The sequence below is a fragment of the Geotrypetes seraphini genome, chromosome 7 (genome assembly GCF_902459505.1).
Source record: "Geotrypetes seraphini chromosome 7, aGeoSer1.1, whole genome shotgun sequence".
Lineage (NCBI taxonomy): Eukaryota > Metazoa > Chordata > Amphibia > Gymnophiona > Dermophiidae > Geotrypetes > Geotrypetes seraphini.
In genome coordinates, this window is record NC_047090.1 from 38,357,863 (window position 1) to 38,376,422 (window position 18,560).

General features: G+C 48.2%; 1 protein-coding gene across 7 annotated transcripts in view; it reads right to left on the reverse strand.

Moving 5' to 3' along the window:
- Positions 1–18,560, reverse strand: part of PTPRQ (protein tyrosine phosphatase receptor type Q) — a 294,193-nt gene that overhangs the window by 45,120 nt on the left and 230,513 nt on the right. For 6 of the 7 annotated variants that reach the window (XM_033952701.1, XM_033952702.1, XM_033952703.1 and 3 more), the window contains one exon: positions 15,441–15,569. In XM_033952701.1, the coding sequence (XP_033808592.1) occupies positions 15,441–15,569 (129 nt within the window). Of the gene's footprint in view, positions 1–1,132; positions 1,178–15,440; positions 15,570–18,560 lie in introns of all 7 variants that reach the window. The other variant, XM_033952707.1, reaches the window with a different exon arrangement.

Below are 18,560 nucleotides of genomic sequence, written 5' to 3' on the forward strand. Positions count from 1 at the left end.
TCTTCGTTTGCAGAGTGACACTTTCAGAGTTCCTCGTTTGACTCATGGCCTTTCTTTCCATAGATGGGCTACATCCATTTGCGACAGTCATATCATCCACTAACTATCCTCTTTACTTTCTCATGTTTTGCTAACATTGGACCTGGCAGACTCCTGGTTGCTGACTATTTGCCACAGAATCTCATTTCTTAACATTATCGTAGTAAGCAAATGATATTTCATTCATATGAGTTACTTAAAGATAACTGTGAAATGCAGCAGTTTCTATGCATTTTTTTAAACTTCTTAACGTAGGGTTAGTGTAGATAGAAACATATTAAGCAGACCGAAATCAAGGATAATCTTTAAAGTGCATAAAATGCTTTTGTCTTCCATTAAAGTAGACATTCATCGCTTTGAGAGGAAGGGAATTTTTTTTAATTTCCAAGAGCGGGTGGAATTTTCCGGGTTTTAGACAGCCCCGACAAGCTCCGGCTGCATCCGGAGGGGTCTCTGAGCATGCACAGATGACGTCGCACACGACTAAACAGGGCAAAGTTAGAATCCTGCCCAGTTAAGCCCTTTTAAATATTGGCCCCTCTGTTTACGTAACAAATTTATTTTTCTTATAAAATGGTCATAACATTAAGAAGTGATACCTTGGAATAACATGATTATTGTGTGTGCATTAGATCAGATATAAATACTGTTTTGTCAGGCTGTTTTTCTGATTTTACACTTATATCAGATGCATACATTAGCTGGATTTGATATTTTAATATTTTGTGATTTTTCTATAAAACAGCAAAAATCATTCATCTAAAAAAAAGAAAAAGAAACTGGCAATAAAAAGGGTATTTAGCGCTGGCCACGGCAGTAACAGCTCCGACGCTCATAAGAGTTCAATGAGCGTCAGAGCTGTTACTGTTGCCCCTGGCGCTAAAAAAGCACGCTACGGTTTTGTACAAGGGGGTTGGGGACGTACCCAGTCCCTGTATGATAAATGTATGAACTGCTTTAGCCAGAACTCCGTTTTGCAAATAGATATTTTGATAACTAGATGAACCTTCTTTCGAATCGCATTCTAATGAAACTAATAATAGGATAGGAACACGCAACACCAAGTCAAACCACACCAGCAGCTGTAACTTACTGGATGACAAATATGTCCTTTCGTCTAAAGAAAAATGACGAGTATCTGAAAGTAAAGATCCATTAGCAGTTTAGTACAACACAAATTAGGTGTTTTTCAATAACTGTGGTTATAAAGCAGGGGGTCTCAAACTCAAACCCTTTGCAAGCCACATTTTGGATTTGTAGGTACTTGGAGGGCTGCAGAAAAACCAGTTAATGTCTTATTACAGAAATGAAAAATGGGGAGACCCAATAATCCACAGTGAAAACAATCCACCGATGAAAACAAAAACAAAAAACTGTGGATACAGATGTTCTGGAGATAATTTATTAAACACTGACATATAAAAACATGAAAATTCAATTTAAAAAGTACAATGATAAAAAATACAGTGATAAAAATCCAACTGGACCCTACATGGTCCGTGTTTCGGCGAACACGCCTTCCTCAGGGGTCCAATGGTTTGCAAACTCACATATAAAGAATTGGACTGAAAACAGTCTATTGTCTTTAAACATGTGAGCAAAGAACACAGCAGACAAGCTGAAGTAGCAAAAAAATGCTACCATTGAACCACTGAGGAAGGCGTGTTCGTCGAAACACGGACCGAGTAGGGTCCGGTTGGATTTTTATCACTGTATTTTTTTTTATCATTGAACTTTTTAAATTGAATTTTCATGTTTTTATATGTCAGTGTTATAAATTATCTCCTGAACATTAGTATCCACAGTTTTTTGTTTTTATTACAGAAATGACAATTTTGCATGAGGTCAAACTCTTTATAGTTTATAAATCTTCCCCCCCCCCCCCCCCCCGGTGTTAGTTTCAGCTAATTACTGCCACCTGCAGATTGGATCGCAGGTGCTGTAGTGTTCCTTGCAGGCTGCTGTCTTTAGCGGCATGTTCCCTCTGCCGTGGTCCCGCCCCTTCTCCGACATCAGGTGCAGGATCGCGGTAGAGGGAACGTGCTGCTGAGGACGATGGCAGCCTGCAAGGAACGCTACAGCACCGGCAGTCCTCTCTGCAGGCTGTGGTAATTAGCTGAAGGTAAGAGCAGAAGGCCAGCAGGAAAGCCGGAGGACGCTGCAAAGAGTGGGCAGCACTAGTACAGACTGCAGGCCGCAAAATAATACCAGGCGGGCCACGAGTTTGAGACTATTGTTATAAAGCAAGATGTCCAACAGATGAAGCATACTCATAGGCTTGTATAGTCAGCCCAGGGCAGTCAGTTCTTTAAAGCCATTTGCAGCTGAGGCTGAATCTAACTTGAATATTCAATGCCACAGCTAACGTCGTTCCACTGCACAAAAAGGTTGCAGGGCAGAGGCTGCAAACTACAGACCAGTGAGTCTCACATCAATAGTATGCAAACTCATGGAAACACTAATCAAAGGTAAATTAGACGCAATCTTGGATGAGGAGAATCTACGGGATCCCAGTCAACAAGGATTCACCAAGGGTAGGTCCTGCCAATCCAATCTCATTAGCTTCTTTGACTGGGTAACAAAACAGCTAGACTTCGGAGAATCCGTGGACGTCATATACCTAGACTTCAGGAAAGCTTTCGATAGTGTCCCGCACCGCAGGCTGTTGAGGAAGATGAAATCAATGGGGTTGGGAGAAACACTAACTACATGGGTCAATGACTGGCTGAGTGGCAGACTTCAGAGGGTGGTAGTTAACGGTACCCTCTCTAAAACATTGGAGGTGACCAGTGGAGTACCGCAGGGCTCAGTCTTGGGCCCACTCCTTTTCAACATATTCATAGGGGACCTAACTCAGGGGCTTCAAGGTAAGATAACGTTATTCGCTGACGACGCCAAACTATGCAATATAGTGAGAGACGGCAATTCACCCGATAGTATGACACAGGACCTACATTTGTTGGAGCTTTGGTCCTCGACCTGGCAGCTGGGCTTCAACGCTAAGAAATGCAAGATCATGCACCTCGGCAGCAGAAATCTGTGCAGAACTTACACCTTGAATAGTGAGACCTTAGCTAGAACTTCAACAGAACGAGACTTGGGAGTGATCATCAGCGCAGACATTGAAACTGCTGATCATGTGGATAAGGTTTCATCTAAGGCAAGACAGTTGTTAGGTTGCATCCGCAGGAGTTTTGTCAGCCGGAAACCTGAAGTCATAATGCCATCATACAGAACCATGGTGAGCAGGGCCGCCATCAGGGCAGTACTACCAGTCCTGCATTCAGGGGCCCGGAGCTGACAGGGGGCCCGGGCTCCCCCAGGGTCCTAGGCCACAGTGGCGTACCTAGGGGGGGGAAGTCCGCCCCAAGTGCACAGGAGAGAGCTGGACGGGGGACCCGCGGAGTTCAATACGTCTCGAGCTGCGAGGCTCGTCTTCTGTTCCTACCTGCCCTACCGCTCACATATAGCCGATCGGAAGTGTTCCCCGATGTCAGCGCTGACATCGGAGGGAGGGCTTAAGAATACTTCCGGTCGGCTATTTGTGCGCAGCAGGGCAGGCAGGAAACAGGAGACAAGCCTCTCAGCTCGAGCTCTGTTTTGCTGAGAAAGTTGGAACACAAAAGGGGGGAGAGAGTGCGTTTTGGACACAAGGCATGAACTTGGAAGAGAGGAAGGGAGGGAAAGAGATGCTGAGGTGGGGAGGGAATGAGTTTTTGGACACAGAAGTCATGGACTTGGGAGAGAGGAAGGGAGGGAAAGAGATGCTGAGGTGGGGGAGGGAATGTGTTTTTGGACACAGAAGGCATGGACAGTATTAGACTAGAGGTCTGCACGGGAACGGGGATCGCGGAGATCCCGCGGGTCCCGCGGGGATCCCGCGGGTTCCCCCCTGGCCCACGGGACTCCCACAGGGATGCCCCCCTGACCCACGGGACTCCCACAGGGACGCCCCCTAGCCCACGGGACTCCCACGGGGATGAAAACAGCCTACCTAAATTCTGGCGATGCAGGCTACCTAAATTCTGGCGATGCAGCTTACAAGTCCAGCGTCGCGGCGGGAAATAGCCATGCTGAGCAGTGAGCTCAGCACGTACACAGATGAAAGCCTTGCTTGCTGATTGGTCCGGCGGCCCCGTGCCGCCGGACCAATCAGCAAGCAAGGCTTTCATCTGTGTACGTGCTGAGCTCACTGCTTAGCATGGCTATTTCCCGCCGCGATGCCGGACTTGTAAGCTGCACGCCTGAAAAAGAAATCATCCTGGCCGGGGTCGGTGTCATGCTCCGGAGCTTCTACAGCCTTCCTATCTCCCTCTCCCTTCTACCTGCTTCTGGCCACACCCCCTGCTCCGCGGCTCTCTTCGGCAACTCAGCAGCAGCGATCGACACAAGTTTCTGATGTCAGGGCCTACCCTTTGTGAGTCCCGCTTGTTTCAACTTCCTTTTTCCACAAAGGCGGGACTCGTAGAGGGAAGGCCTCGATGTCGGCAGCTTGTCTTGATCACCGCTGCTGACGAGTTGCTGAAGAGAGCCGCGGAACAGGGGGGTGTTGCCAGGTGCACGTAGAAGGGAGAGGGCCAGATGCAGGACTCATGGGTGAGGGAGGAGAAGAGAGAGAGAGAGTGGAGGGAAACAAAAGGAAATATTTCATACTGGGCTGGGCCAGAGTGGAGGGAGGGTGGAAAGATTCTGGCTACCGGGTGCAGTAACAAAGGAAAAGGGGGGAAAGCTGAAAATGGAGATAGTGACACAAAGAAGAGAAAGAGTAAGCAGGACCTACTGAATAAGGATAGAGATACAGAGGGGACATGAAGAGGAGGTGAAATAGAGACATATAAGTAATGCTGAAAAAGTGGGGGGGGGGGGTGAGATAAAGACATTGAAAGGACAAATGGTGAACATGGGGTAAAGACAAGGACAGAGACAAATGAAGATTCTGAAAAAGTGGTGAGATAGGGATATAGGTGAGATGGACACAAAGAAGGGTGATGCTGGAAAATAGGTGGAATGGTAATTCTGACAAACACAGAAGGGAAATGCTGGATCAAGGAGAGATGGGGCTCAGGCTGGATGGAATGAGGAGAAATGCCTTGTTGGCCCGGAACTTCCTCTCCTACGTCAGAATTGACGTCAGGGAGCGGAATGCTTGTCAGCGCGACGCTTCTGCAGGGAAAGCTTGGGACGGCGGTGGCTTGGGGGCTATTCCCCGATGGCGGTGGCAGCAAACCGAGTGGCTTGGGGGAGGGCATGGAGAAAGAAAGAAAGGGGGCAGACAGGGAGACAGAAAGAAGGGGGAACAGGGAGACAGAAAGAAAAAGTTGGGGGAGAGAATGAGGTCTGGAGGAGAGGAAACATACAGGAGGCTGAAAGAAAGGAAGAAAGATTGGATGCATAGTCAGAAGAAGAAAGTGCAACCAGAGACTCATGAAATCACCAAACAGCAAAGGTAGGAAAAATGATTTTATTTTCAATTTAGTGATCAAAATGTGTCTGTTTTGAGAATTTATATCTGCTGTCTATATTTTGCACTATGGCTCCCTTTTACTAAACCGCAATATCGTTTTTTAGCGCAGGGAGCCTATGAGCATTGAGAGCAGCGCGAGGCATTCAGCGTAACTCCCTGTGCTAAAACCTACTATTGTGGTTTAGTAAAAAGGGAGGGGATGTATTTGTCTATTTTTGTATTTTGTTACCGAGGTGACATTGCATAGAGTCATCTGCCGTGACCTCTTTGAAACAACCCGGAATATGAATAATTAACATTTTCTCTGCCTTTCATTGTGCTTTGTGTTTTTTTTAAATTTTATTGTTGGTAGATCATTTTGACTTAGTCATTATAAAGTAGCTCGCAAGCCCATAAAGTGTGGGCACCCCTGCTCTTACTCTGGGGCACCAGACCTCCCTCACGGCACACACACGACAAATGGAAGAAAGAGGCGAATTTTTGATCGTAGGGAGGAAGGTACAGAATGTGATAGGGAAGAAAAAGATGAGAGTGAGAAATGTGGCAAGGGAACAATGGGACAGATTGAAAGGGATGCAAGAGGGAGGAATATTGGACAGTGGTGAAGGGAATGGAGGGAGAGATGTGGCATAGTGTTGGAGAGGGGTGATAGAAGGAGAAATGTTGGGCATGGGGCTGGTGGGCAGGCACGAAAGATGAGAAAGAGATAAATGCTGGACCATGGTAGGGGGAACCAATGGACAGCAACAGAAGAATTTACAGAAGATGGGAAAGCGGAAAAAAGAAACTGCGACCAACTTTATGGAAAAATAAGTCTCCAGACAACGAAGGTAAAAAACGGAATTTATTGACTAAAATATGTTAGCTTTGGGAAATGTATATGGCAGATGTCTTTGTTTTGTGTTCAAAAGAAAAGGAAATGCATTTCTGGTTTTATTTCTACAGTGTTGAAGTACTTGTTGACCCTTGCTGTGACTGGTGGGGATCCCCAAGCACCGCCAGCAGAGGACCTTCTCTAGAGATGGCCAGAACTCCCCTCCACCAAACGCAGCAGTCGCTGGCAGCATCCATGAGCCACTGAGGTGCCAGCATCTGTGACTCAGGGACGCTACTGCTGCCTGCCAAGTTTGGCAAAAGGGACCCCCGGCCAACTGCAAAGGAAGTCCTCAGCTGACAGTTTGTGGGTTCTCATCAGCTGAGTATTTATATTTTATATTTACATTAGAGGTTCTGGTAGAAACCCATTTACAAAGTATGTATTCTTCCCAATTAATATTTCCAAATTAATAAAGTCTCTTTGTTTATTTGTAAGTGGGGCTCTACCAGAGCCTTTAATTCAGTAGCATCTATATAATAAAACCGTAGGCGGCGCATGCGCAGTCTTATCGGCGTGCTTCCGTGATCCGTATGTCCGTGGCCGCCAAGACTGCAGCATGCCCCGCGCTTACTACGGCCCCACGTGCAGCTGAGTTCGGCACGGCGGTTTCCCCAGATAGGGGAAGTCGAACAACTCACTCCCGACGTGCAGCTGAGTTCGGCACGGCGGTTTCTCCAAATAGGGGAAGTCGAAAAACTCACTCCCGGCTCTCCTCGGCACGGCAGTTTCCCCAGATAGGGGAAGCCGAACAGCTCACTCCCGCCTCATGGTCCTGCCGCCGCTCCTGTTCACAGCGGCCTGTAGGACCAACGACTCCCCCCCCATCCTCCCGCAACAGCCGCTACCGCTCCTGTTCAAAGCGGCCTGCTGAGGTTCGCGGCCGGCTGTAGCGAACCTCTCAGGCCGCTCTCCACATGGTAGCACGTTCCCTCTGACGCGATTGCGTCAGAGGGAACATGCTACCGAGTTGGAGAGCGGCCTGCGAGGTTCGTTACAGCCGGCCGCGAACCTCAGCAGGCCGCTTTGAACAGGAGCGGTTGCGGGAAGGGGGGGGGGAGTTTTAACAGGATTAGAATTTTAACAGGAGTCGCCGAAAAAAACCTTCAGCAGCAGCAGGCCAGCACGCGGGAAGGGAAGGGGGAGGGGCTGAACGGAGCAGGGCAGCTCACGGTAAGAGAAGGGAATGGGGGGTGGGGGAAAATACTTCTACTACTCAGCAGGGACCTGGAGGGAAAGGGAAATACCGCTGCTGCTTATGCAAAGGAAAGTGGTGGTGGGGGAAGAGAAGGGAATGGGGGGTGGGTGGGGGGGAAATGCTGCTACTACTTCACAGGGATCTGGAGGGGAAGGGAAATACCGCTGCTGCTTCTGCAAAGGAAAGTGGGGTGGGCGGGGGGGGGGGGAGACACAGAAAGAAATACAGACAGACAAAGGAGGCTAGGGAGAGAGACAGACAGAAAGAAAGACAGACAGGGGACCAAAGAGAGACAGAAAGAAAGACAGACAGACAGACAAAGGGTGCCAGGGAGAGAGAGAGAAAAATTGCAGGAGGGAGAGAGACAGAAAGAAAGGAAGAAAGAGACAGGAGCAGGGAGAGAGACATAAATAAAGAAAGACAGCCAGCCATATATTCTAGCACCCGTTAATGTAACGGGCTTAAATACTAGTAATTAAATAAAATAACTATTTCTGAAGTTTATAGGGAAGGATGGTGACGGAGGGGATTCCTCATGGGGACGGGTGGGGACGGAGGGGATTCCTCGCGGGGACGGGTGGGGACGGAGGGATTCCTCACGGGGATGGGTGGGGACGGAGGGATTCCTCACGGGGACGGGTGGGATTTTGGCGGGGACGGGTAGAATTTCTGTCCCCGCGCAACTCTCTATATTAGACATATGTTAGTTTAGAATAGATAGGTATAGATTAATTTAGGTAAGGTTAGGGCCCTGCTGAAAGAGTCTACCTTGACGTGGTTGCAGGCTTTCAAATCTTTTGGTCAAAGAGTGCGGCGACAGAGAAAAGTATGTGTGTATTTGGCCCATGGAAGAAGGGGAGGGGTTCGGGGGGGGAAAGGGGTGCGTGGGGGGCCCAATAGGATTGCTCAGTAAGGGGCCCAGAAATTTTTGATGGCGGCCCTGATGGTGAGACCTCATTTGGAATACTGTGTGCAATTCTGGAGGCCACACTACCAAAAAGATGTGCTGAGAGTAGAGTCGGTGCAACGGATGGCCACCAGGATGGTCTGGGGGCTCAAGGATCTATCGTACAAGGAAAGGCTGAAAAATTAGCGGCTGTACTCACTCGAGGAACGTAGGGAGAGAGGAGACATGATCAAGACGCTTAAGTATATTACCGACCGTATTGAGATGGAAGAAGAGATTCTCTTTCTCAAAGGATCCTCAGCCACAAGAGGGCATCCGCTCAAACTCAGGGGCGGGAAATTTCATGGCGACACCAGGAAATATTTCTTCACTGAGAGAATGGTTGATCCTTGGAACAAGCTCCCGGTGCAGGTGATTGAGGCAAACAGTGTGCAAGAATTTAAGAGCAAATGGGATGCCCATGTGGGATCCCTTAGAGGGTTAAGCCAAGGGAACCTGTCACCAGGAGTGGGATCCCTCCTAGGATAGTAGACTTGGGGGAGGGTCAGTAGAGTGGGCAGACCTGATGGGCTATGGCCCTTATCTGCCGTCATCTTCTATGTTTCTATGTTTCTATCCAGGCACCACCATCAGTGGCGTAGCGAGGGTGAAAGGTGCCCCTCCCCCGCACTGGTCTTTCCTCCCCCCCCCACTCCCCCTGCCACACGTGCGCTCCCCTTCCCTCCTCTCGTACCTCTAGCTGCTCACCGATGCACGTAACAACTTCTACGTGCTCCTCGCGATCCCGCCGTCTCTCCCTTTGACATCACTTTCTACATGCTGCACCCAGAAGTGACGTCGGCGGGAGAGCCGACACGGTCGCGAGGACTACGTTGAAGTTGTTGCTCGCGGAGGTGAACCACTAGAGGTACGGGGGAAGGGAAGGGTGAGCGTGGCGAGGGGAAGAGTGGCAAGAGGCAGAGGAGGCAGAGAGGAGGGATGCTGGCGTCCCCACCAACATGGCGCCTGGGGCGGTCCGCTCCCCTCGCGCCCCCCCCCTTACTTCGCCACTGATCACCATGAATAGCCTTATCAGCTGCCGATTCAGAAGTTATGAGGGGGGCCTGCGGCGGGGCCATGATTCCAGATTTTCCATTTGGAAAATCCATTAATCTCTTTGTAAGCTGGCTTGGGTGAATTTCTTCAATGAGGTAAGAAATAAATCAATTAAAAAGTATCTCATTTCTAAACCATTTTGTGCAGTTTCAATGAGCATATCGAACTATCAATTTTTTTACCTTAGTAGCCATTAGCAATTAGAAATTGGTAAGGTGTAGAGGGGTTTTGGAGAGTTTTTACTTTGGTTATAAACGTAGCACAAATTGCTTTAACAAATGTGTCGTCAGTATTATTCCTTTGAGTTGGATTGATGCCTGCTGAGAAGCATAGTCCTAGGATACTTTCACTGTGGTCGGCCACCTACTTAACCCGGCGTTCTGTCCCCAGTCGTGTCCTGCTGGGCTGGTTGCTTTAAATTACAGGTTAAATTCCAAACGCCTATTCCCGTGCCAGTTGTTAACCCCAAACGAGCCACCAGCAGTCACCACAGCTGAAACGGCAGGGCAAATATTTGCACCTTGTTTGTATTCATTGAATTCAAAATGCGTGCCCTGCCATTTCAGCTGTGACGCCTGCTGGTGAGTGGTTTGAGATTCATAACAGACGCTACTATTAGGCCTGACGAGAGACTAGGAGTTTGGAATTTTGATTTGTTTGGGATTTGTTTTCCCAATTTTTTTTTAGCCTTTGTTTCAAAGTTTTCTTACATTTGTTTTAATAAAAAAATTTAATACATGCTAATCAATTCAAAGTATGCTAATTTGTACATTAAAAGTTCTAAAGCGATTTAACATGCCAATGAATTGTTTTCTAATGAATGCATATCCCTAATGATACCTAAAATATAGGAAATACACAACAGTTATCATAAGATGAACTTGGACCCCAAAGCAGTGTGGTAGTTGTAGTTCCTGAACCTATCCATTGAAATCAGTGTTGCAATTCCCATAATGCACTGTGATGAGGTGGACAGAAATCCAGGACTGTCCCAAAATCTCCAGCCTGGAACGGAATAATGTAGCATCTCAGAAATAGCATCATTTACATATTTACAAGTGGAGACTCACATTATGCAGAGATTTCAAGGGGAGTGATAGGGGTGTGCTTTGACATGCCTTACGCTTGACAGAAATGCTTTCTGGAATCGCCACTTACACGTATATGAAATCTACATATGTAAATGATGCTATTTCTGAGATGCTAAATTATTCCATATTTTACAAAGGGTCTGCTTATTTATGTGAAACATTTCCCCATCCACTCAGTCAGAAGCATGCATGGAGTTATTAAAAAAAGGTTTGTTTTGGCCAGGGTTTACATAAGAGATTAAGGCTGTAATTCTTCATCTCTCATTTTTTATTTCCACTTCTAATAAAAATTGTAGCCCCACTGCATACCGTATTTTTTGCTCTATAAGACGTACCTGACCATAAGATGCACCTATATGTAGAGGAGGAAAAACCAAGAAAAAAATCAAATATGGTTCAGAATTTTTTTCTTGGTTTTTCCTCCTCTACATGTAGGTGCGTCTGGTTGTAGGCAGCCTGATGGTAAGCACGCCCCCCGGTACCTGTTTTTAATTGCCAGCGGTCCAGTGCCTCTGGGTCCAGCGCCTCCAAGTCCTCTTCTGCGGTGGGTGGGGTACTCGCTCCATAAGGAGCGTTGGACTGCCGGCGATTAAAGAAAGGTGTGAGGGGGGGGGGGGGGCATAAGGAGGGTATTCACTCCATAAGGAGCGTTGGACTGCCGGCGATTAAAAAAAGGTGCGGTGAGTGGGGTCGCTGGACTGCCGGCGATTAAAAAAAGGTGCGGGGGGGGGGTTAAAAAAAGGTGTGAGGGGGGCATAAGGAGGGGTACTTGCTCCATAAGGAGCATTGGACTGCCGGCGATTAAAGAAAGGTGCGGGGTGGGGTATTCGCTGGACTGCTGGCGATTGCAGAAATGTGCGGTGGGTGGGGTATTCGCTGGACTGCCGGCGATTAAAAAAAGGTGAAGGGGGGTTAAAAAAAGGTGAGAGGGGGAGGACATAAGGAGGGGTACTCGCTCCATAAGGAGCGTTGAACTGCCGGCGATTAAAGAAAGGTGCGGGGTGGGGTATTCGCTGGACTGCTGGCGATTACAGAAAGGTGCGGTGGGTGGGGTATTCGCTGGACTGCCGGCGATTAAAAAAAGGTGCAGGGGGGGTTAATAAAAGGTGCGAGGGGGGGGGGCATAAGGAGGGGTATTCGCTCCAAAGGACGCACCCTTATTTCCACCCATTTTTGAGGGGGGAAAGTGTGTCTTATGGAGCGAAAAATACGGTATGTGCTGGCACTACCAAGTGGAAACTGCTAAATTCATGCCATTCATTTCATGTCATGAAAGAGCACAAGTTTACAAGGAGACCAGCGCATGTAAAATCTACGTCAGGTTTCTGAAGCAGCCTTGTCACGAAGTGCGTCACAACCCATAGGCCGCTCGGCTCCAGCACAAGTTCCTTTTTTAAAATTTAGATAAATTCTTTTTTTAACAGCTGACATTATGCTTATAATAGGAAGTTACAAAAAGTGCTGTGATTGAAAAAAAGAAGAGAAATAGCTGGGGCTGGGGCCTAAAGTCTGGTCTCTTTAAAACACTTTTTTTTTAAGCACTTATGAAGATGATTCAATGTACATAACTCTTTGACAATCAGGGATTGTTTATTCTGTTATTTATTCATTTTTTTCAACACAGATATTTATAAACTGGCTGCTTCCACCACACATGCAGGCAAACACACATACATTCCCAAGAAAACATCCCAATTTCAGTGGAACCTTTTAAAAATACTGCTGACATTCAGTTCAGTAGAGCCCTTTTAAAAATACCACTGATATTCAGTAGAGCCTTTGTAAAATGGTGCTGGCATTCTGTAGAGCCTTTTGTAAAATACCACTGACATTCAGTAGAGCTTTTTTTTAAAAATACCACTGATATTCAGTAGAGCCTGGCTCAAACTCAAACCCTTTGCGGGGCCACATTTTGGATTTGTAGGTACTTGGAGGGCCGCAGAAAAAATAGTTAATGTCTTATTAAAGAAATGACAATTTTGCATGAGGTAAAACTCTTTATAGTTTATAAAACTTTCCTTTAACAGTTAAAAGGAAAGATATATAAACTATAAAGAGTTTTATCTTATGCAAAATTATCATGTCTTTAATAAGACATTAACTACTTTTTCTGCGGCCCTCCAAGTACTCTATTTTTTCTGCAGCCCTCACATTTAAAGTTTAATATCTTTTCTTTCTCAAAACTGACACATTTCAATCACTATATTGAAAATAAAATCATTTTCCCTACCTTTGTTGCTGGTGACTTTATTTTTCTGTGCTTTTAACTATGTTTCCAAAGCCTTCTTGTCCTTTGACTGTTTTTCTCTCCGTCTTCACTTTCTGCCTTGCATCCATCTTTGGCATTAACTTAATATTCAATTTTTCTGCTTTCTTTTCAAAATCTACGTTTCCATGTGTTACCTTCCCTTCTATCTCTCTATTCTTCCATCCCTATTTCCATGGTCTGACATCTCTTTCCTTCCTTTCTCTCCCTCCCTCCTTCTTTCCTTTCCCCTGGTCTGGCATCTGTCTCCTTCCCTCCCCCCATGCCCTGGCATCTCTCCCTCCCCCTCTATGGTCTGATATCTCCTTTCCTTCCCTCCCTCCCATGAACTTGGCATCTCTTGTTCCTCTCCTCTCCCTTGTCTCCTTCTCTTTCCTTCCCTCTCTTTCCCCTATTGGGTGCAGCAGCAACAGAAGCAGCATTTCCCTTCCCCCTTTCCTGTGCAGGAGAGGCATTTCTCTTCCCCCTTCCCTCCCTCTCCCTTTCCCTGTGCAGCAGCAGCAGCATTTCCCTAGGGTCCTCCTTTTCCTATGCAGCAGAGCATTTCTCTTTCCCCTCCCCTTCCGTTCCCTTCCTTGTGGAGCAGCAGCGTGTCTGGCCAGCTCCCAGTCGATTGTTCTGTTCAAAGCCGCGGGTGGCGGCTCCTCGCGAGATCCGCGCCTGCGTCAGAAACCTCTCTGATGTTGTGACGTCAGAGAGGCTTCCGATGCAGGAGTGCATAGCGCAAGGAGCCGCCATCCGCGGCTTTGAACGGATCGATCGACTTGAGCCGGCCAGACACGCTGCTGCTCCACAAGGGAAGGGGGAAGAGAAATGCTGGTGTGGATGGCGCGAGGAGCCGCCGCCGGCCGCAGCTTTACAGTTGATCATCACGTCCAAACCGCGAGCCGCAAAATAGCACCTGGAGAGCCACATGTGGCCCGCGGGCCGCGTGTTTGAGACCGCTGGCATAGAGTGTTTCAGCTTAAAACAGCAGTGAAATGACTTTTTGCACTTCTAAACAGGCAAAGGGAGAGGGAGGGGTAATATACGTGGATGCTTAGAATACTCATTACACTCCTAGAGGAAGACAAGAGAGTAACCTGCACAGAGCAGAAGTTACATCCTAAAACAATTAGATGAGGGGTAATCTGCATTGATTGGCAGGCAAGAGGCCGTGAGTAACTGATTGCAGCCCTGCATATAACTCTAACAATTGTGTGGGGGTAACTGAATGGAGCGGCAGTTACAATCTAAACCAGTGTCCCGCAAACTTTGTCGAGCCGTAGCACACCAAACATAGGGGCCGCGGTTCTAGGCGTCTGGGAGTATGCGGATATCGCCGTAATGACATCACATGCATGCATGATGTCATCATTTCGATGTCCGTGCATGTGCAAAGGCCCTCCAGACGGGCCCTGAGCTGCCCAGTGGGGCGTGCCAGCAGGGAAGAGTCGCAGAGAGAAAGAAAGGCACTGACGCCGGCCGATTCCCTACAGGATGTGCCTCTTGCAGCGAAAGGCATGAGTTAAGCTCTGGAATGCGTTGCCAGAGGATGTGGTAAGAGCGGCTAGCGTAGCTGGTGTTAAGAAAGGTTTGGACAAGTTCCTGGAGGAAAAGCCCATAGTCTGTTATTGAGAAAGACAGGGGGGAAGCCACTGCGTGCCCTGGATCGGTAGCATGGATCGTTGGGGATTCCGGAATCTTGCTATTCTTTAGGATTCTGAATAGAATGTTGCTACTCTTTGGGGTTCCGAAATCTTTTGTTACTCTTTGGGATTCCGGAACCTTGTTATTCTTTAGGATTCTGAATGGAATGTTGCTACTCTTTGGGTTTGGCCAGGTACTAGTGACCTGGATTGGCCACCGTGAGAAAGGGCTACTGGGCTTGAGCGCCTGCCCTCTTCCCCAGTGTGTCGTGGCACACCTGAAATCTCAGGAGGCACACAGTTTGCGATACACTGCTCTAAACAATTGGATGATGGTAACTGAACTGTGCTCTAGTTACAATTTTAAAAAACAGGGTGGGGTAATTTAATGGAACAGCACTTACAACTTTAAACAATTGGGTGGGGGTAACGGAATTGAATAGCAGTTGCAACTCTAAATAATGGGTCGTGGTTTAACTTGCCGGAGCTGAAAAGTTACAAACCTTAATAAAGGAAAGAGGGTGGTGTTATAACTCAGCTGCTTCACTAGGCAGAGTGGATGGGTCATTTGGGCATTTATTTGCCGTCATCTACTAAGCCAGGCCTATTTTATCAGCTCATTCTCAGTGTCAACTAAAATAGATTTCATAAACTCAGAAGCGCCACCTACGTTTGACTTTATTGAAAAGGCCTGGCTATTAAGTGTTTCTCTGACTGCTGGTGTGAAGTGCCTGGAGAACATAGGTCAGCTTTGAAAGACGATCCCAGTGACCTGTGTAAATAAGACCAGCACAAACACTTCCAAACAAGGAAAGGTCGGTACGGGGTCATGGCTAGAGACCCTTTGGACTACTGTTCTACCAAAGAAGTAAACACACCGGGTTAACCTCTCATCCTTGAGTTCCAGGTCTGCCACTGTGATCAACTGATCGAGCTTGAATTTAGTGTCAATAATTTCTGCATCCCTTGGAGAGTAGGTACCGCCTTCTTTTTGCTTTTGTCGAATTCTAAAAACAAAGCATGGTAAAAGAACAAAACATATTAAGAGGGTCATACAACCATGTACTATATATAAAGGGGAGAAGTTATCAGTTTGGGCTACTGTTAAGATGGGTTTTTTTTTTTTAATCACTAACGCATGCTATTTTAGCATAGGCCCCATTTTATGCAATGACACCTAGTCACTAATAAATTGTGATGAAATAACATGCCCACATTGATACCCCCCTTAATTAAAGGAAAGAGAAATGTCTCTAGAAATCGCAATCAATGCTAAATGCAATAAAACTAAGCCAAGTACAGGACAATCGAGCCACTGTGACATCACCGATGGTGGAATGAGGCATTATGATGTCACAATACCAGCTCTGGTTATCAGAGGCTGATACGCTTCATGCTAAGGGGGAAAGTTATCAATATGAGCTCTCATTAAGAGAGATTATTTCATCACAGGCTCCATTTAATGTAATGAGGCTTAGCCTGGGTTAAAAGTAGTCTACTTGGATAAAAACATAACTTCTCAAAATGCGTCATGTACATTTATGGCTTCAGACTTCTCTTTATCAGGTAGCCAATGATAAAGAACCAGCCAATACAATACAAATTGAGTCAATATTCATCCACCACAGACAGCATATCAATGGCCATGGTAAAAATGACCCAAGTTCGTAAGTGCATGCCGAGGTCAATTTTTACCACAGCTTAGTAAAAAGACCCCTATGTGCATTAACAACAATCCTTGCTTCAGACCAGTGGCGTACCTAGGGGGGGGCGGGGGGGGGCGGGCCGCCCCGGGTGCCAGCCCTAAGGGGGTGTTCCCGGCCTTGCCGTTCAGTCCCCCGCCACCCCCGAAGGACCGCTCGCCCCACTGACCTTCCTGCACCACCTGTGAAGCAGCCCGCAGCAGGATCGCGAAGTCAGTGTCAGCATCCCTGCGCTGCTTCCTGCGCCGCGATCCCGCCCCTCCTCTGACGTCAGAGGAGGGGCGGGACCGTGGCGCAGGAAGCAGCGCAGGGATCGCTGACGCTGACTTCGCGATCCTGCTGCGGCTGCTTCATAGGTGGTGCGGGGAGGCCAGGGGGGCGAGCGGTCCTTCTGGGTGGGTCGGGGCATCAGGCCTTCAGGGTGGGGCGGGCGGGCAGGCAAGCAGGCTTTCAAGGGGGAGGGGGTGACAGGCAGGCAGGCAGGCCTTCAAGGGGGGACAGGCCTTCGGGGGGGGTGCAGACCTTCAAGGGGGGCAGGCAGGCCTTCAGGGGGGTGCAGGCCTTCAAGGGAGTGCAGGCCTTCGGGGGGGGGGGTGCAGTCCTTCAAGGGGGTGCAGGCCCTCAAGGGGGGGAAAGGCAGGCAGGCAGGCCTTCAAGGGGGGGACAGGCCTACAAGGGGGGGAGAAGCTACAAGGGGGTGGTACAAGACTTCAAGTGGGGGACAGGCCTTCGTGGGGGGGTGCAGACCTTCAAGGGAGTGCAGGCCTTCGAGGGGGGTGGTGCAGGCCTTCAAGGGGGTGCAGGCCTTCAAGGGGGGACAGGCCTTCAAGGGGGGGACAGGCCTACAAGGGGGTGGGACAGGCCTTCAAGGGGGGGGACAGGCCTTCGGGGGGGGGGGGGGCAGACCTTCAAGGGAGTGCAGGCCTTCGAGGGGGGTGGTGCAGGCCTTCAAGGGGGTGCAGGCCTTCAAGGGGGGACAGGCCTTCAAGGGGGGAAAGGCAGGCAGGCAGGCCTTCAAGGGGGGACAGGCCTACAAGGGGGGGGGGAGAAGCTACAAGGGGGTGGGACAGGCCTTCAAGTGGGGGACAGGCCTTCGGGGGGGTGCAGGCCTTCGGGGGGTGCAGACCTTCAAGGGGGGGACAGGCAGGCAGGCCTTCAAGGGGGGGACAGGCCTACAAGGGGAAGGGACAGGCCTTCAAGGGGGGTGCAGGCCTTCAAGGTGGGACAGGCAGACCTTTAAGGGGGGACAGGCCTTTGGGGGGGACCATGATTTAGAAGTACACGGAGGGAAGGGGGTGTTCAAAGAGACATGCATATGCCAAACTTTGGGGGGGGGAAGAAATAATGGGTCTGAAAATAGAGGAGAGGGAGAGAGATGATGGACCATGGGATTTAGGGAGGGAAGGAACAGAAAGGGAGAGAAATTGGACACAAGGGATGGTGTGGAGGAGGGATAGAGATACTGGATAGGAGGGTAATTAGGAAAAGAAAGGGAGAGATGGTGGACTCTGGGATGGTGGGGAAGGAGGGAGAGATGCCGGATGAAAGGGTATTTAAGAAAAGGTGGATCTGTGGAGGGAGATGAAAAAAAGGAAAGATACCAGACTTCCTGGGAAGGGAAGGGAAATGGAAAGGGAGGACAGAGTTGGCAGATGGATGGTTAGCATGCAGAAAGAAGGAGACCCTGGCAAGCAAGTTATCAGAAGAAAACCAGAGCCTTGGACCAACAAGATTTGAAATATAACCAGACAACAAAAGGTAGAAAAATTAATTTTATTTTCTGTTTTGTGATTATAACATGTCAGATTTGAAATGTGTATCCTGCCAGAGCTGGTGTTGGACTGCAAACGTGAGCTAGGATTTAACAGAGAGAGGAAAAGTCATTTTTGTTTCTTTATTTTATTTACACCACAGCGCCAGTGTGGTTAGGAGAAGCCAAAGGGGGTGAAAAAGCTATAAAACCCACCAGGAGTTTCGAAAAAAATCACCCAACTGGGCAGGAAAATCGAATTGAAAAACCAATTCAATAGGGCTGAATCAAATCAAAATTTTTTTTTCCTGTATCTGGCAGCATTAGTTTGCGCTACTGTCTTAGACTTTAGGACCTGGGATTGGGGAGAGATGGCATCCTCAGTACTTTATAATGCAAGTGAAACGAGGATTTGGTCAGACTTTTGAAGGGTCTGCAGAAAAAAAATATTGTATAGGCCGGGGACATGAGACAGCAGGAAATGGGAACTTTTCTTCCTTCTATTTTTGTGAATGGAAAGGCTGAGGATGTCAGAGAGGTCAGTT